This window comes from Equus przewalskii, chromosome 29 (assembly GCF_037783145.1).
Source record: "Equus przewalskii isolate Varuska chromosome 29, EquPr2, whole genome shotgun sequence".
Classification (NCBI taxonomy): domain Eukaryota; kingdom Metazoa; phylum Chordata; class Mammalia; order Perissodactyla; family Equidae; genus Equus; species Equus przewalskii.
This window is the reverse complement of record NC_091859.1, coordinates 25665847-25689428: the sequence shown is the minus strand read 5'-3', so window position 1 is coordinate 25689428 and position 23582 is coordinate 25665847. Positions and strand designations below refer to the sequence as shown.

At 37.2% G+C, this 23582-nt stretch overlaps 1 protein-coding gene across 14 annotated transcripts in view; it reads right to left on the bottom strand.

Moving 5' to 3' along the window:
• Positions 1–808: 808 nt before the first annotated feature.
• Positions 809–23582, bottom strand: part of ANO4 (anoctamin 4) — a 381130-nt gene continuing 358356 nt past the window's right edge. For 10 of the 14 annotated variants that reach the window (XM_070600724.1, XM_070600723.1, XM_070600719.1 and 7 more), the window contains 6 exons: positions 21059–21211; positions 19918–20065; positions 13712–13831; positions 5848–5953; positions 3712–3911; positions 809–1571 (listed from right to left, as the gene is read on the bottom strand). In XM_070600724.1, coding sequence (XP_070456825.1) covers positions 3720–3911; positions 5848–5953; positions 13712–13831; positions 19918–20065; positions 21059–21211 — 719 coding nt within the window. In that variant the 3' untranslated portion in view covers positions 809–1571; positions 3712–3719. The remainder of the gene's footprint in view (positions 1572–3711; positions 3912–5847; positions 5954–13711; positions 13832–19917; positions 20066–21058; positions 21212–23582) is intronic. The other 4 variants (XM_070600722.1, XM_070600732.1, XM_070600728.1 and 1 more) reach the window with 2 other exon arrangements.

Below are 23582 nucleotides of genomic sequence, written 5' to 3'. Positions count from 1 at the left end.
GGGAAATTCCTCTCCCCAGGACTGGCATGAAATATTTCACAGACTTCTCAGCCACTGACTGAAAAGAAAGCTCTGTCAATGGCCTCTTGTCTTCAGTTCCCGTAGAGTACATCTCCTTAGTTTAGGCCCTGCTAGGGTTAGTATTTCACATCCAGGAATGTCAGGTCAGAAGGAGTATTAGAAAGATGAAACTAAGAAATGGCTGAAGTTCTAGCCTGTCCAAAGCCACTCTGACTGTTTCCATCTAAGGGAACATCTAAGGTCTCCTGGAAACAGTCAGCTCAGGTGAACCCACAGCCAAAATGAGACAGCATTTGATAGATGTGGTATTAGGAGCACTCTCATCTTTTCAATTAGCATAGGCAAGGTGATGACATGGTTCAAGCGTAGGTTCTGGAATCTCTGGAAAAAGAGTAATTACAACAACAGGTATTGCTTAGAAACACATTTTTTTTTTTCTAGACAGCCAGCCCCTTTCCTAGGATTAGCAGAACATACTAATAGGCAGGGAATTTAAAAGCATCTAAGTATCACTGGTTATATTTCATATTTCTTCAAAAAAGGGTGTCAGTGTTACTTTCCAAGCTATTCTGAGTGATTTCTAATTAGTTGGTGTGGTACCCTAAGAAGATAGCAATGGAAGCAAGACGGAAAATGTAGGTTAGGAAGAAAAGTGTGGTCTCTCTGAAGGGTGAAGTGATTTCTCAGGAGTATTTGGGAGTGATAGACCTTTCTTTAAAGATCTCACTCTTCTATGAGCCCTCTTATTTCATAAGAAAATACAACAGAATTTCAGAAGACCCAGCTAAAATATTCCATGTGCATAAATTTATTTTAAATTTTATTGCATCACATTATACAAGCATTAAACATGGCTTCATGTTGATGATTATTTAAATGTGAAAATTTATCATTCATGTCAGTAACTTTGGCTATTTACAAATAAGGAATTTCTATGTACTTTATATATCTCTGTATTTGTATGTACATATGTAAGAATACATGACTATACATATGTACACACAGAAATACATCTATGGCCATACACATAGCTATAGATATGTCATATATAATAATCTCTTCAGAAAGATCTGAAATAAAGAAAAAGTTGTAAACAGGGTCTTGTTTGTGTCGTTTGGTGACAAGGAATTAGGACCGGATGATGACATTCTAGGAATGTGTGTCCAGGTGTCTGAATACCCTTTTTAGCCCAGTGTCTGTAAAATTCACACGGGATAGAATGCAAAAAAGGTAGCAAACAGGCTGAAAAACAGGCCCAGTATACAAGTTCCCCTTGGTTTTAAAAACTTGAGAATGTAACTGCCCGTGACGTGCATGCTTGCTTGGTCAAGAATGGTCTATGGATGGAGAGCAATTGTGTGCTGGACTGCAACGTGATTTCACAGCAGTGTGATTTCCCAGGCAGTCCTGTAAGGGTGCTGACCCCCTGCTGCTGCCAATGTCTGCGACATGCACTGCGGTTGCATTTTAGTCATTCACTTCAATGTGCTTTTGCACAGCTGGGAGAAGTAAACAGAATTCAGGTCCTTGACCAGGAAATGAACTATTACCTGGAAAGAGAAAAGAAGGCATTAAAATCCTATGTGCACACAAAGGTTTAAGGACATGATGTGCAATGGTTTGTACTTAGTACAAATCAAAGCATTCAAAGAATTTATAACCCCAAACTGAGTCAGGTATGGTATAAACATTACTGTGCCTGCTTTACAGATGAACAGACTGAGTCAGAGGAGCAGTCTGAAGCAAGGTGACATCCTGCCAACTGTTGTGGGAATAAAGACAGACAACCACTATGCTTTCAAGCAAAAATTAGAAATGGCCTCTTTGGGGAGAAAGCAGACCATAAAGATGAGGACAGAAGAAACTCCCAGTTGGTTACCAGCCCTACAGCCTAATGCAGCCCCAAGGTGTGGATAATGTCAGCACTAGAGCTTCCGGGAGCAATTCTTGTCACTAATATCTGCCTCCTACCCCAACCAAATCATCTGGATAGTCAGCCTTTCTCCTCTGACCAGAGGCAGAGAAGAAGCCATCAGAATGGGTGGAGGCCACCAGGAGCTTGGGGCAAATTATAGAATCCCAGAAGGATAGTCTCTTAAAGTATCGTTCAGTCCAACCCCTTTACTTTTACTTTTGCAAACATGGAAATCGAATCCACATGAATGCTCCACCTCAGATCATAGACAAAGAGAATGGAAAAGCTAGGTCTAGAATCTGGTGGGTTACAACACAACGCTTAACGACAATACAAATCCTGTGTAGTACTCTATAAAACTTTATTGTTTCCTAAATGTCTCCCAAACATTGCCAATTTGAGCTGCATATTACTTCTGCTAGACAAGCAGGTTCAAAAAAATTAAGTAATTTTCCCAAACTCACATAGCCAAATAGCAGATCTGGAAAACGGCAAATTTACTAAGTAGTAAAACATTAAAAAAAAATTGTCTTTAGTGAAGCCAGGCTTACTTTGGAATTGGGGCAGGGCCAGTGTTTGACATCTATATACCACTATTAAACCTGTGGGCCTGGGTCAAGGTGGTTTCCTCTGAGTCCACCTCCTGGACTCAACACAGATCTGGGTTGATACAATTTCACTAATTTAACAATAAACTTCTCTGCAGGTATCACCTACATCTTAACCTACACAAAAAGTGAAAAATATACTTTTTCCCCTGTATATCTCATTTTTCCTTTGGAGGCCAAACTTTGGAAAATGTTTTCAAAATTAGTCTTCAAACAAATGGAGAGAGAGAAATGAAGGGCAAGGAAGGCAAAAGAAATGCTGTAATATTAAATTCATGGTGTATCAAAACTGAGATCTCACCTAATCATTTCGTCAATGAGGAAACTGAGGCCCAGAGAAGTTAAATGACTTGTCCAAGGACACATAGCTAGTAGTTGACTTGCCAGAGAAGAAAGGTTTCAGAAGAACTTTCTGATAAGATATGTGGGAACATTATGGAATTTTATTACAATGTTTTTAGCCTTAATCCATCCAACTTTTATTATCTAAATGTGCATTTAATGGGTGCCATGTGCTTAACACTGGGCTAACTAGTTAGAAGAATAAAATGATAATCCATAGAGACTTTCCTAAAGATGCTTACAATTGTGCTGGGGAAGCTTGATAACTATTTGAAAATCATACATTAACAACACAGATCAATATATGTCAACACATGTGGTACTGATGCAAGAACCAGATAAGTTTATAAGGAGTGAATTTCAATGGGCTGATGAGTCTGGGGAAACCTTTTAAAGGGGATGGCATGACATGGATCAGTCTGGGAGAAAAAAATGGGTAATGGAGAGAAGGCCATCTTGGGTGAGACGAAAAGGTGACTTTAATCAGAAAGAAGGAGCAGGTTGTCCTGGGGATATTAAGAGAATAGCCAGGCTGGAGTAGAAGGCAGAGGAAGGTTTATTTCAGAGAACACCTAGGCCAACTCATGAAGACCTTGACTGCCAGGCCAGAGTGTGCCATGGAGGCAGAGAAGAGTTGCAGGAGTTGTGTGCAAAGGGAAGATCAAGTTAAATTTGCAATTAAACTAAGAAACAGCTGATTTTGGAAGCTTCTCAGGAGTTTATTTTGATCCCTATCAGAAGAACAATGACAAGATTTGATTCGGGGAGTTTAAAGCACCCCCTCCCAACCAAGGAGAGGTTTCAGACCACGAGCACACCTCTCACCTACCTGGTCATGGCCACTCATTGTGGTGTGCTTTTCCATTTTTCTTCCTCTCCTTTCGTTCCTTCTGGAGACGCTCCAGTTCTGCTTCATACATCATCTCCTGAATCAAGTACTTCTCTCTTCTCATTCGATCCCTTAGATCTTTTGGGAGGTCTGGGATCAGATATGAAATGAGGTGCTTTATACAAAACACGAGGTGCTAAAAACAAAGAAGAGAATACAACAGACTCAGGTCTATTGTCCGTTCTTTGCCACAAAGAGCTCTGGGGGTTGGTTCAAGAACTTCTCTTGCTCCAGGGATGTGGAGCCTCTGGAGTATCTGGAAAGTGAGATGAGGCCAGGGGAGGTGTGTGTGAAGAAAGAAGATCACAGGGCTAGGTGAGGAACGAACTTGGTCTGATGGCACCACATAGGGAATGAGAAGAGGAGTCAGCAAAGAAGGTGGAGAAGGAGGCGTCAGAGAATGCAAAGGAGAACCAGAAGAATGCATACTGTGGAATCAGAAAACCCAGGTTTGAATTCCAGCTCTGTAGCTTTTACTGGTTAAGAGCTGTCTGTCTACCTGATGCTAAGTCACTCTGAGCCTCAATTTGCTCACCTATAAACTGAGTGTTATTGTGAAAATTATAAGAAAAAATTTTTAAATGCTTTATGGATTGCTAAATGCTTTGCAGTCTTGATTGTAAGAATTATCAGTGGGCCTAAGGGAAATGATCATTTCAGGAAGAAATGTTTTTCTTTTCTTTCTTTTTGGTAAACTGCCACAAATACTAATAGTTGGAACTCTAGAATCACTGTCATTCCTATTCATCTATATGATGGAGACCAATAAAGTACTACATGACAATTTAAAGGTCCTTACAATTCTAAAGTATTAAATAAAGATTAATCATCTTCAAATGATACCATTAAGTATTCTTAATTTCATTTAAAATTTGGTCACACATGGATGCCATAGGATCCTGACAATTAAGAGGATTTTCTGTATTGTTCTAGTATTTTAAAATAGTTTAATAAAAATATATTGAAAAGAAATGGAAAGTTCTACTTGATAAGCCAAGTAATAACTTAATACAACCACTTTTTTATTTTGTATGAAAAATTTTAAGACAGTAGCGGATTAAAAATATTTTCTTTAGATAAACAAATACATGGACAAAGAGAACAGATAAGTGGTTACCAGAAGAGCAGGGGGTGGGGGGGTGAGCATAAGGGGTAAATGGGCACATATATACGGTGACTGACAAGTAATAATGTAAAACTGAAATTTCACAATGTTATAAACTATTATGGCCTCAATTAAAAAAAATATGTTCTTTAAAGAGGGATTGAGCCATTGATAAGCTAATTCCCAAGGAAGAGCAGCTTAATATTGTCTTCTTTTGGTTGCCTGGAGTGAAGGAAAAAACAGTGATGGATTAGTTTCAAAGAGGTATAGGAAGCATCTAGTCTAAGCCAAGAAGCAGCCTTGGCTTGCATTAATTTTGGCTTTCATATATGTGACAGGAGATGAAATTTCCATTTATGAGTACAGTTAGAGAAATGCAAACTATTTTTAGCAGGAATTTTCTTAAAGACTAAAAGAAAATAGATGATGTGTTTTTATTGACACGTAATATAGGCAATTACTAGGTAGATTACATTTTGTAAGTGCTTAGATAAGCAATACTTATTTGTGTGCTTAACACAAGTAATGTCATGATGATACACAACCAGAAGCTACCACTTGTAATACCTAGTTCAACATTTTCCAATCCATAAGACTTGAACACCTGCATCAGAATAATCTTGAAGGGCTTGTAAAAAGAAAATTGCAGACATGATGTATCAGAATCTCTGGAAGGGGGATGGAAAAACTGCAATTTTCCTAGTTTAAGAATCATGGCTCTTGAATATTAAATTTAGGGCCAATGATTCTTGACTTACCCATTAACAAGTAGCAATTTACTTTCAAATATTTCTTGGAAAATTCAAGTACTTTAATTAAGGAGAAGATAAAGAGATTATGTAATATTACTATACTACTTCTGGATGTGAAAAATCACATTGAAAGTTCTCGTAACTTATATTTATATATGACTTCTTGTTAGTTCATTATGTCAAAGGAAATAGAAGAGTTGGTTGAGAAAACTTACCTCAAATACAATGATAAAAGCCAATCGGGCTGCTAGGACATGCCAGAACTGCAGTGTGTAGCCATAGGGCACCAGTGAATGAGGAGGGTCACGGTAATCTCGGTATCTGTAAATATCCAGGAGAACGTTACATTCTAAAGTATGATTTTTCTGACTCCAAAATCTCTTCCATTCCCACTCATTCATGGGAGAAAAGTTTTAAAAGTTTCTGTATACTAGACATCTGTCATTTTGGTTGTTCAGCATTTCTTCTGGTTAAAGAATCTCTCTTCTCCTCTTGGGAATCATCTGTGTGGGTTGAGCAGGGCTTGCCCCCTCCCCTGACCTCAGCTCAGAAGATGAGCCAGACCTGATGGGCGAGACTCCCCATCAGGACTTCTGCTAGAATGATCACTTGATAAATTATCGCTAAGCCCACAGGATTTAAAGCCTGCAGCTGCTGGTGGTCATCACAAGCTGTGTAGAGAGATCCTGCTTGAGACTGAAGTCAATATAACAAAGCAAAGCTAGCAGAGAGGCAGTATCTTGCTGACACTGCTGGAGGCTTGGGATCCAGCCATTACTAATGTTAATATCACCATTCCAACCTCCCAGTTACCTGAATCAATGAATTTTTTTTTGTTTCAGTTTATACTGGATTTCTGCCACTCACCACTAAAGACTCCTTCCTAATGTATGCTCCAGTCAGCATCAAATTCCACAAATGTTTGTTGAGCATCTCCTAGGGGCCAAACAGTACTCTAGAAACTTAAATCCATGTGACTCCATTTTATCCTTACCACACTATTACTATTATTGCAGGTGGGAAAACTGAAAAGTGACTCTCTCAATGTCATCCAGTTTTCATATGTTTTGAATCTAATGTTCTTTTCATTAGCTCCAGAAAAGTATAAGATCTGGCAATATTGGTTATTCCAACATCTCTGCTGTGTAGACATAGCAAATTCCTTTGTCTGAATAAAAATTTAGATTATCCAGTCTCTCATATAAAACAGTACCTAACCTCAAGTTCAGCACTAATTTGCATATGAGGATACAGGATAATTCCTATGCATAATATCTTTGAAAAGTATCAAAGACTACAAAAATATGAGGTGTCACTTTTATCATCATCATCATCACAATGACCTTAATTATTATTAGTGTCTATGGAATGTAGTAATAATATATTATGATTATCTTGTCAGTAAAGTGATATTTATGATGAGTATCTGAAATTAAGAATGAATCTGTTAGTGCCTCAGATTGTTGGACTCTCTGTAATGATGAGACTAGGTAATCGTCTAAACACTATTCTTTCATTATAATATATAGTTACATAATCTGTTCCTGTCATAGGTCCAAAACAATGATATATTTCAAATATAGTCCAAGAAAATATTCTAGAAGAAAAATAGCAGTATGCTTTTAATTATACATATGGCCGATTATTAGACAAAAGTATATTTATAAAAGGAGGGAGCCCAAATTGTTTCAAAATTTGCCTTCATTAACTCCTCAGACTTTTTACACAATAATGTTTACTAAAACAAGAAATTCTTTTCAGGAGTCACTGGTCCCTCTCCTATTTATGCCTCTACTCTGCTCTCATGTTTTGCCTTTCATTTCGACTGCTGCATTTTGACTAGCTTCTCAGACCTCGTTTGGCTTTTCATTTGAAGAATTTTGACAAATCTCTTCCTGTCTGGATCCCTTCTAAATTCACTGGGTGGAAAAATCATGGTTTTTCCTTGACCCTGCAGACTATTTTCCTTGACTATTTCCAGAAAATACAATTCAGATGTATCATTCTTGAAATTCCTGCTAAAAATTCATAGCAAATAAATGAATTCATTTATTCATTCTATGCTGAATAAATAAGGATATGTCAAATATAAACAGCCATTAAATGTAAGTATGAAAACTAGAAAGTTAAAATGACTCAATTTTATGACTCAATAATGATAGTAGATTATCAAACACAATGACTCTATTTGTAAAATTGTACACAGATAATATGCAAAAGTGAAAACGGTTGTTTCAAGATGGTGATTTAAAATTTTAATTTATGAATTTTTAAGATTAAAAAAATTAATGTTCTTTACATTTTCTTTTTAATGTTTAGAAAACATTATACACATGGCTATGGTGAGCTGGCAGCATTTTAGATAATTTCTCTGTAGAGATCCAGTTGTTGAGAATATGTATCTATTTGTTCAGGCTTGTGTAACATATGTCCATTTGCAGATTTATCACAGAGTTCAGCTAACCTGTGCTCAGAGAACACAATGTGCATATAATGGCACTTAGGTTCTGAGAACAAGAATGAGAAATTGTGAAATTCTTGGTTCAGTTTTCAGAAGCAGCAGGTTTCTGGTCTTCCGACTCTCTTAAGTCATTGTACCATAAAGTCAAGTTTCTCTCTAGAAAATTTCTTATTGCTACCCTAAGGGAATTAAAACTCCATGGTGCCATAGTTTGGCTGTCGTCATCTTCAGGGCCTGCAGCTATGTCTAGAATTGTGCACTGAAAAGCACACTGGAACCAAGTTTGCGGTTTGCCTGACTAATATGATCTTGGGTAATTCATGAAGCTTCTGTGGACATCAGGTTTCCCTAGCAACAAAATTAGTCTCTCCATCTCACCCTATTCTAAAATTTTAGACTCTTGCTCTTTTCTTCTATGAGTTTGCAGGTGACTGTTGCAAGCGAAACTCTCAGTTCACACTCCAGCCTACTCCTCCCTGATCGCATTGGCCTTTTCCGTGAGGCAGAGGTTTGAGGGAGGACTATGCTCAGATGTCATTTGTGCTTCGTGTCTCTGTTTTTGATACAGTACTATTTATTTGCAAATGACTGGTTACATGTTCTCTGGCACTTGTACAAGAAAACACTTTCCTGTCCTGCTGTAGAAATAGCCAGGAAGCTAATCTCCAAAGCTAATTAAATCAAAGGTTTACTCCTCTAATCTTTTAGCCTAGCACCTTCAAAGATACTACGTAGCCCAGAGGCATTAACGTTTGGAGGAATTTTTTCCTGCAAGTCAGAGTTGTTTTCAGAAAATAATTTCCTAGCTTCAATTTTACATGTGGGAAAGGAGAGATGTTTCCTCTTGACTTAAGTTAATGCATTTTCTAAAGTTGCTTTTATTTCTCAAGAAATGGATGATTGACTTGCAAATATTATTTTTCTAGCAGTAAGGATAGTTAATTCATCCTACTGTTTAAACTGTGAAAATAAAAGTACGTGTACATTTGAAAGGATCATAAGTGAACCTCATGTAACCCCCATCCAAGTTAAGACATAGAACATGGTCAGTGGCTAAGTAATGCCTCAGTGGCAATCCCAGACACCCCAATAAATAACAGCTATTGTAATTTTTTGCTTTTCTTTATAGTTATACTACTTATGCAAGTGTTCCTAAATAAAACAGTGCTTAGTATTGTCTGCTTTGAACTCTATATAAATGGAATCATATTGTACCTGTTATGCTGTGATTACATCTTTAATTATTATGTAATTTATTTTTGAGTTCTCAATTCTATTCCATTTTGTATTTATCTGTTCCTAAGACAACATCACACTGATTAATTACTATAATTTATACCATGATTAATATAAGGTAAATCTCCACCTTGTTGTCATCCTTCAAACATGTCTTGACTATTCTTCATCCTTTGCTTCATCACATTATTTTGGCCCTTAGATGCACAGAATTGGCCTAATCATAGTTCTTAATTTTTATTACTAACCTTATTGGTCCATTTATATTTGTATTTTCTCTAATTTTAATGTTTATTTAATACCTTAATAATATAATAAACTCTCATAAATCCACCATGCAGTCCAAGAATTAAAACATTACCAGGAACTTCTGTCTTTCTCTGTGTTCCTCTCTCATCTTATCCCCCATGCTTTCCTTATCCTGAATTTCATTTTTATCGTTAACATATATTTATGTAGATATATTCATTTGTCTGAATATTATACTGTTTAGTTTTGTTTGTTTTTGAAATTTCTGGCAAGGATGTTATACCGTATGTAGTTTTCTGAGGCTTGCTGTTCTTCACTATCATGCTACTAAGTTTCATCCATGCTGTTGCAGGTAGCTAATTTATTTCCACTGCTGTAAAATAGACCCCAGTATGAATATATTGTTGTTTTATGTAGTGTATGTTTAGATCAAAGGCTTGTCATTTCTCTATTTTCTTTCAACTTCCCTAACCATGTAGGGTCTTGAAAAACAAGGCTTCAGTCTACCCAGTTCAGCAAATGCCCTTTGGGTAAAAGTTGGTTGCAATGCTCTGCATACCACTCTGGATTCTGCTTTTATTTATTATTTAAAAAACATATTTTTTCCTTTGAAGTGAATCATCCCTCTGTCCAGTGTGACCACACTATATATACTATGTGCCCATTAGTCACTTAGTAGTTGTCTCGATTATCAGATCGACTGTCATGGTATTGCAGTGCTTGTGTTTAAGTAGACCTATTTTACTTAATAATGGCTCCAAAGCACAAGAGTAGTGATGCTGGCAATCTGGATATGCCAAAGAGAAGCTGTAAAGTGCTTCTTTTAAGTGAAAAGGTGGAAGTTCTTGACTAATATGGAAAGAAAAAAAATCATATGCTGGGGTTGCTAAGATCTATGGTAGCTTTTATTACAGTGTGTTGTTATAATTGTTCTATTTTATTATTGTTGTTATTAATCTCTTACTGTGCCTAACTGATAAATTAAACTTTATCATAGGTATGTACATATAGGAAAAAACATAGCATAGATAGGGTTTGGTACTATTCATGGTTTCAGGCATCCACTGAGAATCTTGGGATATATCCCCCGTGGATAAGAGTGGGGAGGGGATTACTGTATTGTTGAATTTGGTTTCCTAATATTTTGTTGAGGATTTTTGTGTTTATATTCATCAGGGATACTGGCCTGTAATCTCCTTTCTTGTGGAATCCTGGTCTCGCTTTGGTATCAGGGTAATTCCAGCCGTATAAAATGAGTTTGGAAGTGCTCCCTCTTCTATTTTTTGGAAGAGTTTGAGAAGGATTGATATTAATTCTTCTTTGAAAGTTTGGTAGAAATCATCAGTGAAGCCATCTGGTCCTGAACTTTTGTCTGTTGGGAGGTTTTTGATTACTGATTCAATCTCCTCACTAGTAATTAGTCTGTTCAGATTTTCTATTTCTTCCTAGTTCAGTCTTGGTAGGTTGTATGTTTCAAGGAATTTATCCATTTCTTCTAGGTTGTCAGATTTGTTGGTGTGTAACTGTTCATGGTATTCTCTTACGATGCTTTGTATTCCTGTGGTATCAGTTGTAACATCTTTGCTTTCATTTTTGATTTTATTTATTGGAGTCCTCTCCCTTTTTTTCTTGGTAAGTCTAGCTAATGGCTTGTCAATTTTGTTTATCTTTTCAAAGAGCCAGCTCTTAGTTTCATTGATCTTTTCTATTGTCTTTTTCGTCTTGTTTCATTTATTTCCACTCTGATCTTTGTGATTTCCTTTCTTCTACTAACTTTGAGCTTCATTTGTTCTTCTTTTTTCTAGTTCCTTGAGGTACAAAGTTAGGTTGTTTATATAGCATATTTCTTGTTTCTTGAGGTAGGCATTAATCACTATGAACTTCTCTCTCAGAACAGCTTTTGCTGCACCCCACATGTTTTGGTATGTTGTATTTCCATTTCCAAATGTCTCAAGGTATTTTTTTACTTCTTTTTTGACTTCTTTGACCCATTGGTTGTTCAGTAGCATGTTGTTTAATATCCACATATTTGTGAATTTTCCAGTTTTCTTCTTGTAGTTGATTTCACATTTCATATTATTGTGGTCAGAAAAGATGCTTGATATGATTTCAATATTCTTATACTTATTAAGAATTTTTTTGTGGCCTAACATATGATCTATCTTGGAAAATGTTCTATGTGTACTTGAGAAAAATGTGTATTCTGTCACTTTGGGATGGAATATTCTGTATCTATCTGTTAAATCCATCTGATGTAACTGGTTGTTTAAAGCCAATGTTTCCTTATTGATTTTCTATCTGGATGATCTATCCATTGATGTAAGTGGGGAAATAAAGTCCCCTAATATTATTGTGTTGCTGTCCATTTCTCGCTTTATGTCTATTAATATTTGCTTTATATATTTAGGTGCTCCTATGTTGGGTATGTTGGGAAATGTTATATTCCCTTGTTGGATTGACCCCTTTGAGGTGGGTGTTAAAGGGCACCCAAAATTACTCACCCCATTTCTGATTTTTACTAATTTTGAACGAAGGAACTAAAAAAATTATAACCCAGGAACTGGCTTTATCATTATGTAATTACCTTCTTTGTCTCTTATTACATTCTTTGTTTTAAAGTCTATTTTGTCTGATGTAAGTATAGCTACTCCAGCTCTCTTTAGGTTCATTTGCACAGAATATCTTTTTCCATCCCTTCACTTTCAGTCTGTGTGTGTCCTTACATCTGAAGTGAGTCTCTTGTAGGCAGCATATAAATGGTCTTTTTAAAAAAAAATCCATTCAGCCACTCCGTCTTTTGATTGGAAAACTTAGTCTACTTACATTTAAAGTAGTTATTGATAAGTATGTACTTATTACCATTTTGTCATTGTTTTCTGTTTTTTTTTTTTGTAGCTCCTCTTTGTCCTTTTCTTCTTCTCTGGCTCTCTTTCTTTGTGGTTTGATGACTTTCTTTAGCGGTATGTTTAAATTCATTTCTGTTTATCTTTTGTGTATCTACCATAGATTTTTGCTTTGTGGTCACCATGAGGCTTACATATAACACCTTGTATTCATAATAGTCTGTTTTAAGTTGATATGCTTAAGTTGGATCACATTTTAAAGCTCTACACTTTTACTCCCCCCCATTTTGTTTTTGATGTCACAATTTACATCTTTTTATCTTATGTATTCCTTAACTAATTATTGTAGTTATAATTATTTTTTACTACTTTTATCTTTTAATCCTCATACTAGCTTCATAAAAGATTATTCTACAGCCTTTTCTATATATTTGCTTTTACCAGTGAAATTTATAGTTTCATATGTTCTCTTGTCACTCAGCACCATTTCATTTTGGCTTATTTAATATTTTTTGTAAGGTTGGCATAGTGGTGATGAACTCCTTTCACTTTTGCTTGTCTGGAAAACTCTTTCTCTCTCTTTCAATTTTGAAAGACAACTTTGCCAGGTAGAGTATTCTTAGTTGGCAGTTGTTTTTGTTCAGCACTTTGAATATATTGTGCTACTCCCTTCTGGCCTGCAAGGTTTCAGCTGAAAAATCTGTTGATAGTCTTATAGGGGTTCCCTTGTATGTAGCAAATTGTTTTTTCTCTTGCTGCTTTTAATATTCTCTTTTTTTAAAAGGTTGGCACCTGAGCTAACAACTGTTGCCAATCTTCTTTTTTTTTCCTGCTTTATCTCCCTAACCCCGCCCCAGTACGTAGTTGTATATTTTAGTTGTGGGTCCTTCTAGTTGCGGTACATGGGATGCCACCTCAGCATGGCCTGATGAGTGGTGCCACGTCCACGCCCAGGATGCAAACTGGTGAAAGCCTGGGCTGCTGAAGTGGAGCTCACGAACGTAACCACTCAGCCATGGGGCCGGCCACTCTCCTTGTCTTTAACTTAAGACACTTTAAGTATAAAGTCTTGGTGTGGGTCTCTTTGGCTTCCTCTTATTTGGAACTCTGTGGGCTTCCTGGATTTAGATGTCTGGGTTACACCCCTACAAATTCTGTTTTAATTGGTCTGAGTCACAGCCTGGTCGAGAGGAGATTTAAAGACTCTCCCACTTAGTCAGAAAGGGCCGTCTGAGCAAAACCTCCCCATGACAGAGGCAGCCCAGCTTAGGCTAAGAATGGTATGCTCACCTGCAGTACTTGAGAGGAGTCCCTGAGAACTCACTGCCGTCAGACTCAGGTTCAGATCGGTTCTCAAAGTCAGAAATTCGAAACACAGACAAGCTGGCATTCACATAGCCAACCATGCACCTAATAGAGAAAACAAATTCTATAATTATAACTCTGTTCACTTCTGCCTCCCATTCACTAAAGGCTCTACTTCCTAGAAGTTTTAAGTGCTGTTAGCTGGTTCTGACTGTCACAGTGCTCAAGTTAAGATACACTGGAAAACCATGGGTATGTTGAATCGGAAACAAGTCATTTCTTTTGTTCTGGTCCTTTTTGTGCAGAATCATCACACAGAACATCACTATCCCAATAAATCCTTCAGTGAAATAAGTGAAAGACAGAATTGCATAATCAGCATAAATTATAGGTAAGTCCCTGCTTTTTTCATTGATAATACACACACACGCACACATTCCTTCATTAATTAACATCTATACTCTCTCATAATGCCCTGAATATGATTGTCATGAATATGATGCCCCATCTACAACTCACATCCCAAGCTATGGTCATGCTAGACTATATTCCCTGCATGTATCATATGCTTTCATAACTCTGTGCAGGTTGCCTTTTCTGTTGGAATTCCCTACTCATTTCTTTACAGGTAGAAATAGTGCTTATCCTTCAATGGTCAACTGAAATGCCACCCCTTCTGGGAAGATGTCCTAACCTCCCAGTAAGAAGACTCACTCCTTTCTCTCTATCGTGCCACTAAACTTATTTCACAATTGTAGTACAGCTTGTGCTAGAGTTGGCTGCATACATGTATGTCTTCTTCTCTGGACTGTCGTGGTTTTTTTTTTTGGAATAGAGCAGGCATCATAGATATTTTTGTATCCTAGGACTTAGGATAGTCTTATGCAGTGTGGGAATCCAGTAAATATTGAATTCAACTGGAGGAAAACTAAAGTACCAGAGTTTCTATCTAGGTCTCGAGAAGGGACTAAGAATAAATCTATTGCCTGGATCCCACAGGGATTATAATCTTTCTGAGGACATGGCTTTCATTCTGTACTGGGGATCAGTATATTACAATACTGAAACCTTCGGCTTTGAGGTCAAATTGTAGCTCTTCTGCTTTCTAGCCATGTAATCTTGGCAAATTATGTAACTTCTTTAAGCAACAAAAGTGCCCACCATCATGGGGATTAAACAAAATGATATATAGTGCTTAGCCTATAGCAAGATCTTCATAAATGTGAGTGGCTGTTATGAATTCACTTTATTTATTTTGCACCAAGCAGGAGGTCAGTAAATAATTATTGACTGAATGAATAAATCATGGTCTTCAAACTTTCTTCATTAACACATCTGGTGTGATTATCTCAAGTTGCTGAATACCAAAGCAAAATGATGACATGAACATAGTTCTGAGAGCCCACAGGTTCTGTGTGTTTTCTCACTCAAGACAAATCACTGGTTTCACCATGGCCTTAAAAAAAATGAACCAAGCAGAAGGACCCATTTGTCAAATCACTCATGGGTGAAACAAATTGTCAGTGGATGTATAACATGCCTTATGCCAACTGGCAGCAGGCCTCTCCTTGAGAAACATCTCCCCTTGAGAGGGTAATTTGAAATGATGTCTCCCCATCTATGAACTGCCTAGAACATGACATGAAAACAATTAGCATCTTGATGATTATTAGCTGTCACAGACAGGGAGCTAGTTTTGTGAAATACAGACTTCCAGGAGCTGAGCTGTGGGAAAAGAAAGGTGCTCTGGAAAATGGCAGAAAACAGGCCCAGCACTGAAATGGAATATTCATGACCCCTCCTACACTCTTCTCTCACAAAGTAACCCTGAGCTTTATTGAGATTAAAGCTGCTGTCTAATGGCTGCTCTGTTCAAAAACTCAATTGAGAATCTAAATTTGAATGAAATACCTGTCTCATGGACTGAACACTCCACCCTCAAAAGAAGGAGGCTACATCTTTGAACTATTTATTAAGCATATTCATGTAAGGTCAGTCATAAATCCAAGCTGAAAATGTGCCTTTAATAGATGGGTACACATTTCTAGGTACAAAGCATTACACATGGACCTAGTACATATATACATAGTTATCAGCTGTGTTAGTTTTCTTTCCATATTATTTCCGTAATCAGGGAAGAAGGACTGCTAATACTGAACTATTTAGGCATTTCTCCAATTCTTTTCACTATGGTAGAATAGATGAGATGGTCATCAACTCAGGAAATGAGACTTCCCATGTTTCGCTGTATTAAGTTTAACCAATGGCATCCACGTGTCAACTCAGTGACCTACTGTTACAGCAGGCAGCCACAGGCAACAGCAGATCCCATGTTTATCACTCAGTTCGCTGACGGGAACGCTATATACCCTAACTGTGACACACCACCAGCTCCAAGTGAGCAAGAGGAAAGATGAGGCTACAGTGATGATCAGGGAGAAGTGACAGGTATGGAGAAAAAGTATCAGACAGAGAAAGAGTTTCCTGTGATGAAGTCTATTTTTGTAAGGGGCTAGTAGATGGCCTCTGAAGGCATTTCCAAGGAAGGAGATTCAGAAAATGTCTTATGGAAGGGTAGCATTGTTTGAATTAGGATGCATACCTCTTCCAAGTAACTTATGAGAAGAGCACATTCATTTAAATGTGAGAATCCTGGTTTTAAAACTATTTGTTAGTTATTGTTTTCAACCCTTTACTACAGGGAAAAAGATGAACTAGTGATCACTATAATCGGTTACAAGAGAAAGAATAGAATCAGAAGTTGCCTTTTGAGTTTGTAGATTCCAGATCAAAATGACTGCAGAGTGTTTTGGAATTTTGCTACTAAATTTGCTTTTGAGGTTTTAGACATTGTGATGCAAATAGCATGGGGATAGGACTCAAAGAGTGAAAAATCTAGGGGAAATTAGATCAGGTTTATGCATTTAAAGTCAAACAAGCTTTATAGATAATAAATGACATTTATTTATGGATAATAAATTAGGCTGATGAGATAAGGATATAAGAAAGTAGACTTCTGACATTTTGCAATAAAAATTTCAGATATTATGAAAAAGGAAGATTAGACCTCAGTACAGTAAGCTTTATCTTTTTAAATACAACTTTGCAATTGGTTATGGTGTTGATCTATTTAATTGATTTACAGTTTGTATAAAGTTTATTTATAGTTAATTAAGTAAGATATATGTGGTTCATTCTGTGAAAATTTGAGCATTCTGTCCTTGACCAAGTCTCTAACTCCTTATGAATCACTATTTCTCCAGAAAAATCAGCTTTGATTTATATCACTAAATCAGGTATACACCTCACAATAATTCTAAGGCCTGCATATATCCTTAGAGAATATTCCAAAACTCTAGCCCATGTTTGCCTGATAACAAAGTAATTAGTTTATTGTATTCAGTGGAGGAGGAAGTCAAACTGGCTATTTGTGCTGCCTGGAAAAAATTTTAGTTTGTTGATTGAAATTTTAACTCTGATTTACAGAACAAATTTATAGCATACATCTTCGATTTTACTTCATAATTTCTGTCTCCTGATGTCTGCCCAGAGGTGATTTTAGTTCTCTAAGCTCTTTGCTAAAGGGCTGTTAGAAAGATACCCTGAAAGAGGAATTGACTTCCTTTTGCAAACAGTGAGCAATCTGATCATGAGCGTTGGTCCTGGAATCAGCCCATGTAGGCTGAAGCTGAAAAGAAAGAATGTCTTATGAGGACAAGTGAAAACTTTTGAAAAATTCTCATGCACTCATTGCATGGAAAACATTACCCCAAAGCACAGTGTTCCTTTGATGTACAGATGTGGCTGAAAAATGAGAAAGCCTTTCCCACTATGCCACTGAAGACTTGTTTGCTGAGCATCCATGAGAGCAGAGAGACTGTGGTTGAAATGCACAGCCAGGAATAACTAAAACTTTCTGTCACAGGGACAAGGGGCATGTGAACTGAATGACCTTGGGCATATGAGTGAAATTTTCCTCCGTGGAGAAGCCAGGGAAAGTTGAAAGAATGGTAAGAACAAGGTATGGAGTTTTGGAGAAAGGTGACTGGTTTGGTTGGAGTACTTTTGATTTAAAGTCAATTTAAATGGAAATATGGTGTTTCTACAGCTGAATTAAATCATAATGTGGAATTTGACTATGACTGCACATGCTACTCCAAAAGCCTATGACGTTCTAAAATTTGACAACGATGCTCCTCTATGAGGTCAGTCATTTCTAAACTGGAAAAAGAAACAAACCTGAAAAGGATAATAGAGTAGCTGGTGGGGCAGAAAATAAGATTCATGAAGAAACATATTCAAATATAACTATCTGAAAACAAGAAAATGACCAATGGATTAGAAAATAAAAAGTAGATCTATAAATACTGGAAGTGGCAGAAGGCTCTTAAATCAAAGAGAAAGGTTATATATATATATATAAAAAGCCCTGGAGAGCCCAATAAAACTGAATTAAGGAGGCTATTAGATAAATTTTAATCACCACAAACATTGTTGTAAATCTAATAGATTGTCAAAATTCTAAAGCTTTTATTCACTATCAACTGTGCATAAATTTTTCCACTTTATTTTTGGTTCCCCCCAAACCAACACAGGTTTCACCATATTTGGAGTTGGGAAAGACTTGAAATAACCATTGGGATTTAAACCCCAGGGAGTTTCACTGTTAGATGAGCTAGATAGCCACTTCTTGGCCTTGGCCCTGAGGGCTGTGAGGTTCCGGATGGAGAACACCGTCTAAGTCTAGGCTTTACCTTCGTGTAGGCTCCAACAGTTACTCTGCCTTGTGATTCTGGATTTAACCTCTCTTAATCTCTTCCTGCTCTTCAAAGTGAGGGTAATAATGCATATCCCACTGCCAGGAATGTTTTGAGAATCATATGAAAACATATGTGAAAGTGGTTTGAACAAAGATAAGCTTTTTTAGATTAAGTCAGCAGAGAATGTTGACAACAGTTACAATTACAAAGAAATGCATGGGTAGTACAACACAGCTCTTTAAATCTCTCTTAAAATGGGATGGTATGATCACTTAAAGTTGCTAGATAATTAGTGTTTAATGGCCCCATGCTTATTGTAGTAAAGAACTTTATAGAAGTTTCTTCAAATAGCTGGACTGTGAGCTTTAGCGCATTTGGTCATCCATGGCTTACAGCATTTATGTAGGATTAATAATGAAACTGGACCTAGGTCATGTGCGCATGAATTTAGCCAACCTGATTTGGTGGCACTTTATTCCTTGGGGTTAACTGAACTATAATGGCTATCAAGGATGAATTATTTTGGCTCAGACTAATAAACCAGGAGGCAGGGCAGCTTGTGTGAGTCGTCAGCAGCCCATGTGGGATGATTTCTGGGGCATTGAAAAGATCCTATGATCTCAAATTACATCCCACTCTGACCTACAGATGTCTAAATCCCACAATCAGAATTTGATTGTTTTGACTTTAGCCAAAACAGGGATTTTTCTCCCATTAAAGTATGTTGAGACTTCTTGTTTCTTCTCCAAGGGTGTAGAAATGAAAGCTAGGGTACATGTTATAATTTTGCCTAGGCTTTATCTGATCAGAAATACCCAGAAAGCCCTGGCTTTAGGAATCACTGAGGTGATGCCATACAATTCAGCTCCCAGGTTCACCCAATTTGCCTGGGGTAATATAGACTCTGGTCAGGTCAATAGCCAGGGAAGAAATCATTCAGTTACTTATTCCACAAACGTTTATTGAGTACCTACTGGGTACTCATCATATGGTTGCATATTTCCCTTATAGATTTTGCAGAGTCTACATATAATGACACATGGGAATCAGATTCTAATTGTCCTTTTACAAACTCATAAAAATGGCATAACAATATACTACATCATGTACCACTTTTTTGTCTATACACGTTAGCATACCACACATTTCTGAATTCATAGTGGGCAGGGGCCAGTGGTGGGGAAAATGATTAATTGCTGCTCTTACATTGGATTCCACCTAAAACTTGTCTGACCTGTATGACCCCCATTCCTTTAATAGATCAGGATGTGTTTTCTTTGGCTGAAAGTGTTATTATACTGTAATTCTACCTCCCCCACTACAGGCCTTCTCGTCTTGGGTTACTCCAATGTGGAGACTTCCGTCTGAGTGTCCAACATCACACTATGGAGAGGAAATGGACATTTCATGACAGTTTTATGGCAAACTTACTTTTGCCCAGCCTCTCCTTGGCCTGCACAAGGTCCATACTTATAAGCGTACACCAAGCGAGGGATGAAGTCGGATGTTATCGCTATGACAAATGCATTTGTAATAACAGAGAGAATTCCAATGCCTTCAAGAATTCCGTACCAAATTCCTATTCAAAGAGAAGTGCTATATTAGTTCTAGACATAACAGCAGAGATAATAAGTATGCAAACAACTGGGGGAACAATTTTCAATAATCCTTTCCACAGGTCCTTTCATCTTCCCAAATACTGACACATGTAACCAGGAGTAAGAATCTGTATTCGCAAACATCTTGGCATTGAAGGGGTTTCTGTGGAAGTGCCAATGCCCATGACTTAATGATTCAGTTAGGATCAGACAGACATAAGTCAGAGAGTTCTGGTCAATGATAAGGCACCAAAACACCATCCAATAAGATCAGCACTCACAATGTCAAGCTGCAACCAGACTGGGAGTTCCTGAGGGGTACTGACATCTTTGTGGGTCCAGTCCCTGACACCCTGACCCAGGGTAGGTGCTCACTGAATGTGTGTTTGTTTCATATGGAGGTTCAAAGACCATGGTGAGCCAAGTACATGCACACTTAATTCTCTTCCACATACACTGGCTGAGAGCCTGCCTGCTCTTTACTAAGCACTGAATGCAGAAAGGAATAAAAGACAGTCTCTGATCTCAGGCAGCTCTCAAAAGGCTACACCTTATTCAACTCAGCATCTCTAGTCAACAGCCAAAGGCCGTCTCTACCTTTAGAAAAACTGGATCATGCCTCACGTGACTCAGGTAAACATTTAGAAAAAGGCAAAACAAAGTTAAGCAAATGGAAGTTCTACTTTAAAAAGGAAGTGCTAACAAATAAAATTTTTAGATTCTGAAGTCTTAAGATGGAAATAACCAAATTGAGAATCTACTTAAGTACCAATTCTCTAGCACTGGAAATTATAAATTTCCAAATAGGCAGCTTTGCTTTTTGTCTAATATTGACGGCTAACATAATTATTCTTTTCCAAGAATTCATTGAGCCATCTTACATGGAAACTATAAGTAAAAATCTAAAGTTGGTGGCTATTTTTATCTACCAGATGGTTAATATCTTTTAAAAAACCTACCCAAATATGACTTACCTATGTCTTTGGCCCTTGAAGCTAACGGTCGCCTCCACTGTGTGACAAATTTGTAAGCGTCAAGTCGAATTTCAATTATGTTATTCAGTAAGGCCAGAAGTGGTGCTAGAGGAAAAGCTGCCACAAAGATAGTTGTAAATCCAAACTGAAGAACTAGAGAAGAAAAAAAGGAAAAAGAACAAAGAGTACTGGTTTTCCATGACTATTTTCAAAAGGATAATAATCTGAATGTATCATTGTCTTAACCTATATTTTTCTCAATACGGAAGCACAGGGAACATCTATTCCAGAAAAATGGCCAGGACACTGGAAAGAAAGCCACTCCCTGGGCCTGGAAGCAATGGTATCCCAGGAGCAATGATCATACCTAGGGTCCTGACCTTGTTTTCCAAATTCTATTCTCTAATAAAAAGAACCAGTGCTCCTTGGAGAAATGCTTAATTACAGATATTGTAGGGAGAATACAAGATGAGCCTGGAATATCTTGTGATGGCAGAAAGTTAGGAGGTGTTTGAAAAATGATAGGGATACATCAATAGGACACAGGACAAACTTGAAGGAGCTCCCAGTGGCCAAAACTGGAACAATTTGTACAGCAAAATAATGATAATAATGGATTACAACCCAAAGACTATGTATCTAAGTCCATACTGACATAAATATATACTGATATAAATAAATAATTGAATAAATAAATGGGGAGAAAGGACAGCTCTTCATTATGGTAGAATTCTAATTAATGAATGTAGAAAGAATGATGAAAATAGAAAATCACCATTAGTCAAACATCATAGTATTAACTGTTGCAGGTGAGAACCATCAAAGAATGCTAAAACTAGTAGGGGGAATTATATTTAAAAAATAAGACATTTGTATTTTCTCCGAGTGTCTCCCTATATGATAATAATTACAAAGAGGAAAAAGTATCTTTACAGTTGAGAAACCTAATAGACATCTCCTTAACCAAGTGATCAAAATTAATGTCACCAGCAATAAGACATACTGACATCACATACCCCTAATACGGTGCACTGAGGAGGGTACATCATCATTTCTGTGGTATTCTTGCCAAAAATACAGAACCTCAACCTAATCACGAGAAAACATTAGATAAATCCAAATTGAAGGACCTTCTACAAAACTATAGACTGTTACTCTCCAAATGTGTCAAAATCATAAAAAATAAAGACAGCACCGCCACAAATTGGAAACTAAGGAGATACAAAATCTAAACGTAACGTTGGATCCTGGATGGAACACAACAAGAAAAAAATGGAAAAACGGGCAATATTCAAATAAAGTCTATGATTAGTTAAAAGTATTGTATTAGTGTTAATTTTCTGGTTTCAGTAAATATTTAAGATGTTAACATTAGGGGAAACAGGGTGAAGAGTATATGGGAACTCTGTACTATTTTTGCAACTTTGCAAAAATAAAAAGTTAAAAAAACAAGGCAGTCCCTGATGCAAAACAACCAGATGCCATAATTAAAAATAAAAAAATACAATTTATTGGGCATCACGGACTCCAAAAAAGTCATTGGCTGAATGAATGACTGAAAATTTCCTTCTGTTTTTACTTTTTAAACTTCATTTTAGAAAGTACCAACAACAAAACAATGATAACAGTTAGACACAATTTTCTATGTAACAGGCACTGTTCTAATTACTTCACATATATTAACTCATGTAATTTTCACAACAACCCTATTACGTGGGTACTATTATTATCCTTATTTTACAGGTGAGGAAACTGAAGCACAAAGATGTCAAGCAACTCGACAAAGACATATAACTAAGAAGCAATTCTAACAAGGGTGATGTGGTTTCAGGGTCCTAAAGAGTCCATTTACCTCATCTATGTGACACTGCCACCTCCAGGGTATCCCCTATCTTTGGTTATATTCATACTCAGTGCCTATGCTGGGTGGCTCTTCACTCATCAATAGATGTAGGCATTCCCCTTGGTTTTGTTTTTCTCCTGACATCTCTCTTACCTTAAGTGAGTCCATCTATACTCATGACTTCATTATTATCTCTCTGATGGGGATTCTCAATTCTCTATCTCTAACCCTGACTCTTATCAAGGAATTTCCAGTTATCTGTTGTTATGCCACAGAAGCAGCACTCTCCAAACCATCTCTCAATTTGATCCTTAAAGTTGTTCCTCCTTTCATATCCTTCCTCCGCTCAGAGTTGTCTGGCATAAAAATCAGGTCTCAGCTAGCTCAGCATTCAGAATCATTAGCCTCCAAGTCCAACAATTAATTACCCTTCAAAAATGTCTCTCAGCTCTCCCTCCTCTCCATTGCCCCTAACGGAGTTCAGACTGATTTTCTAACTAGCTTCTCTGCCTCAGACTTTTGCCTCCCTTCCCCATGGCACTGCTCTCAATATTGTTAAAGCTCATCACTCATCATCTCCCTACTCAAAATGTTTCAGTAGGTTCACGTTACCTATAGACTAAATCCCAAACTTTTCACCATGCCATTCAAAGATCTTCCAAGTCTCATGTCCAAACAAAC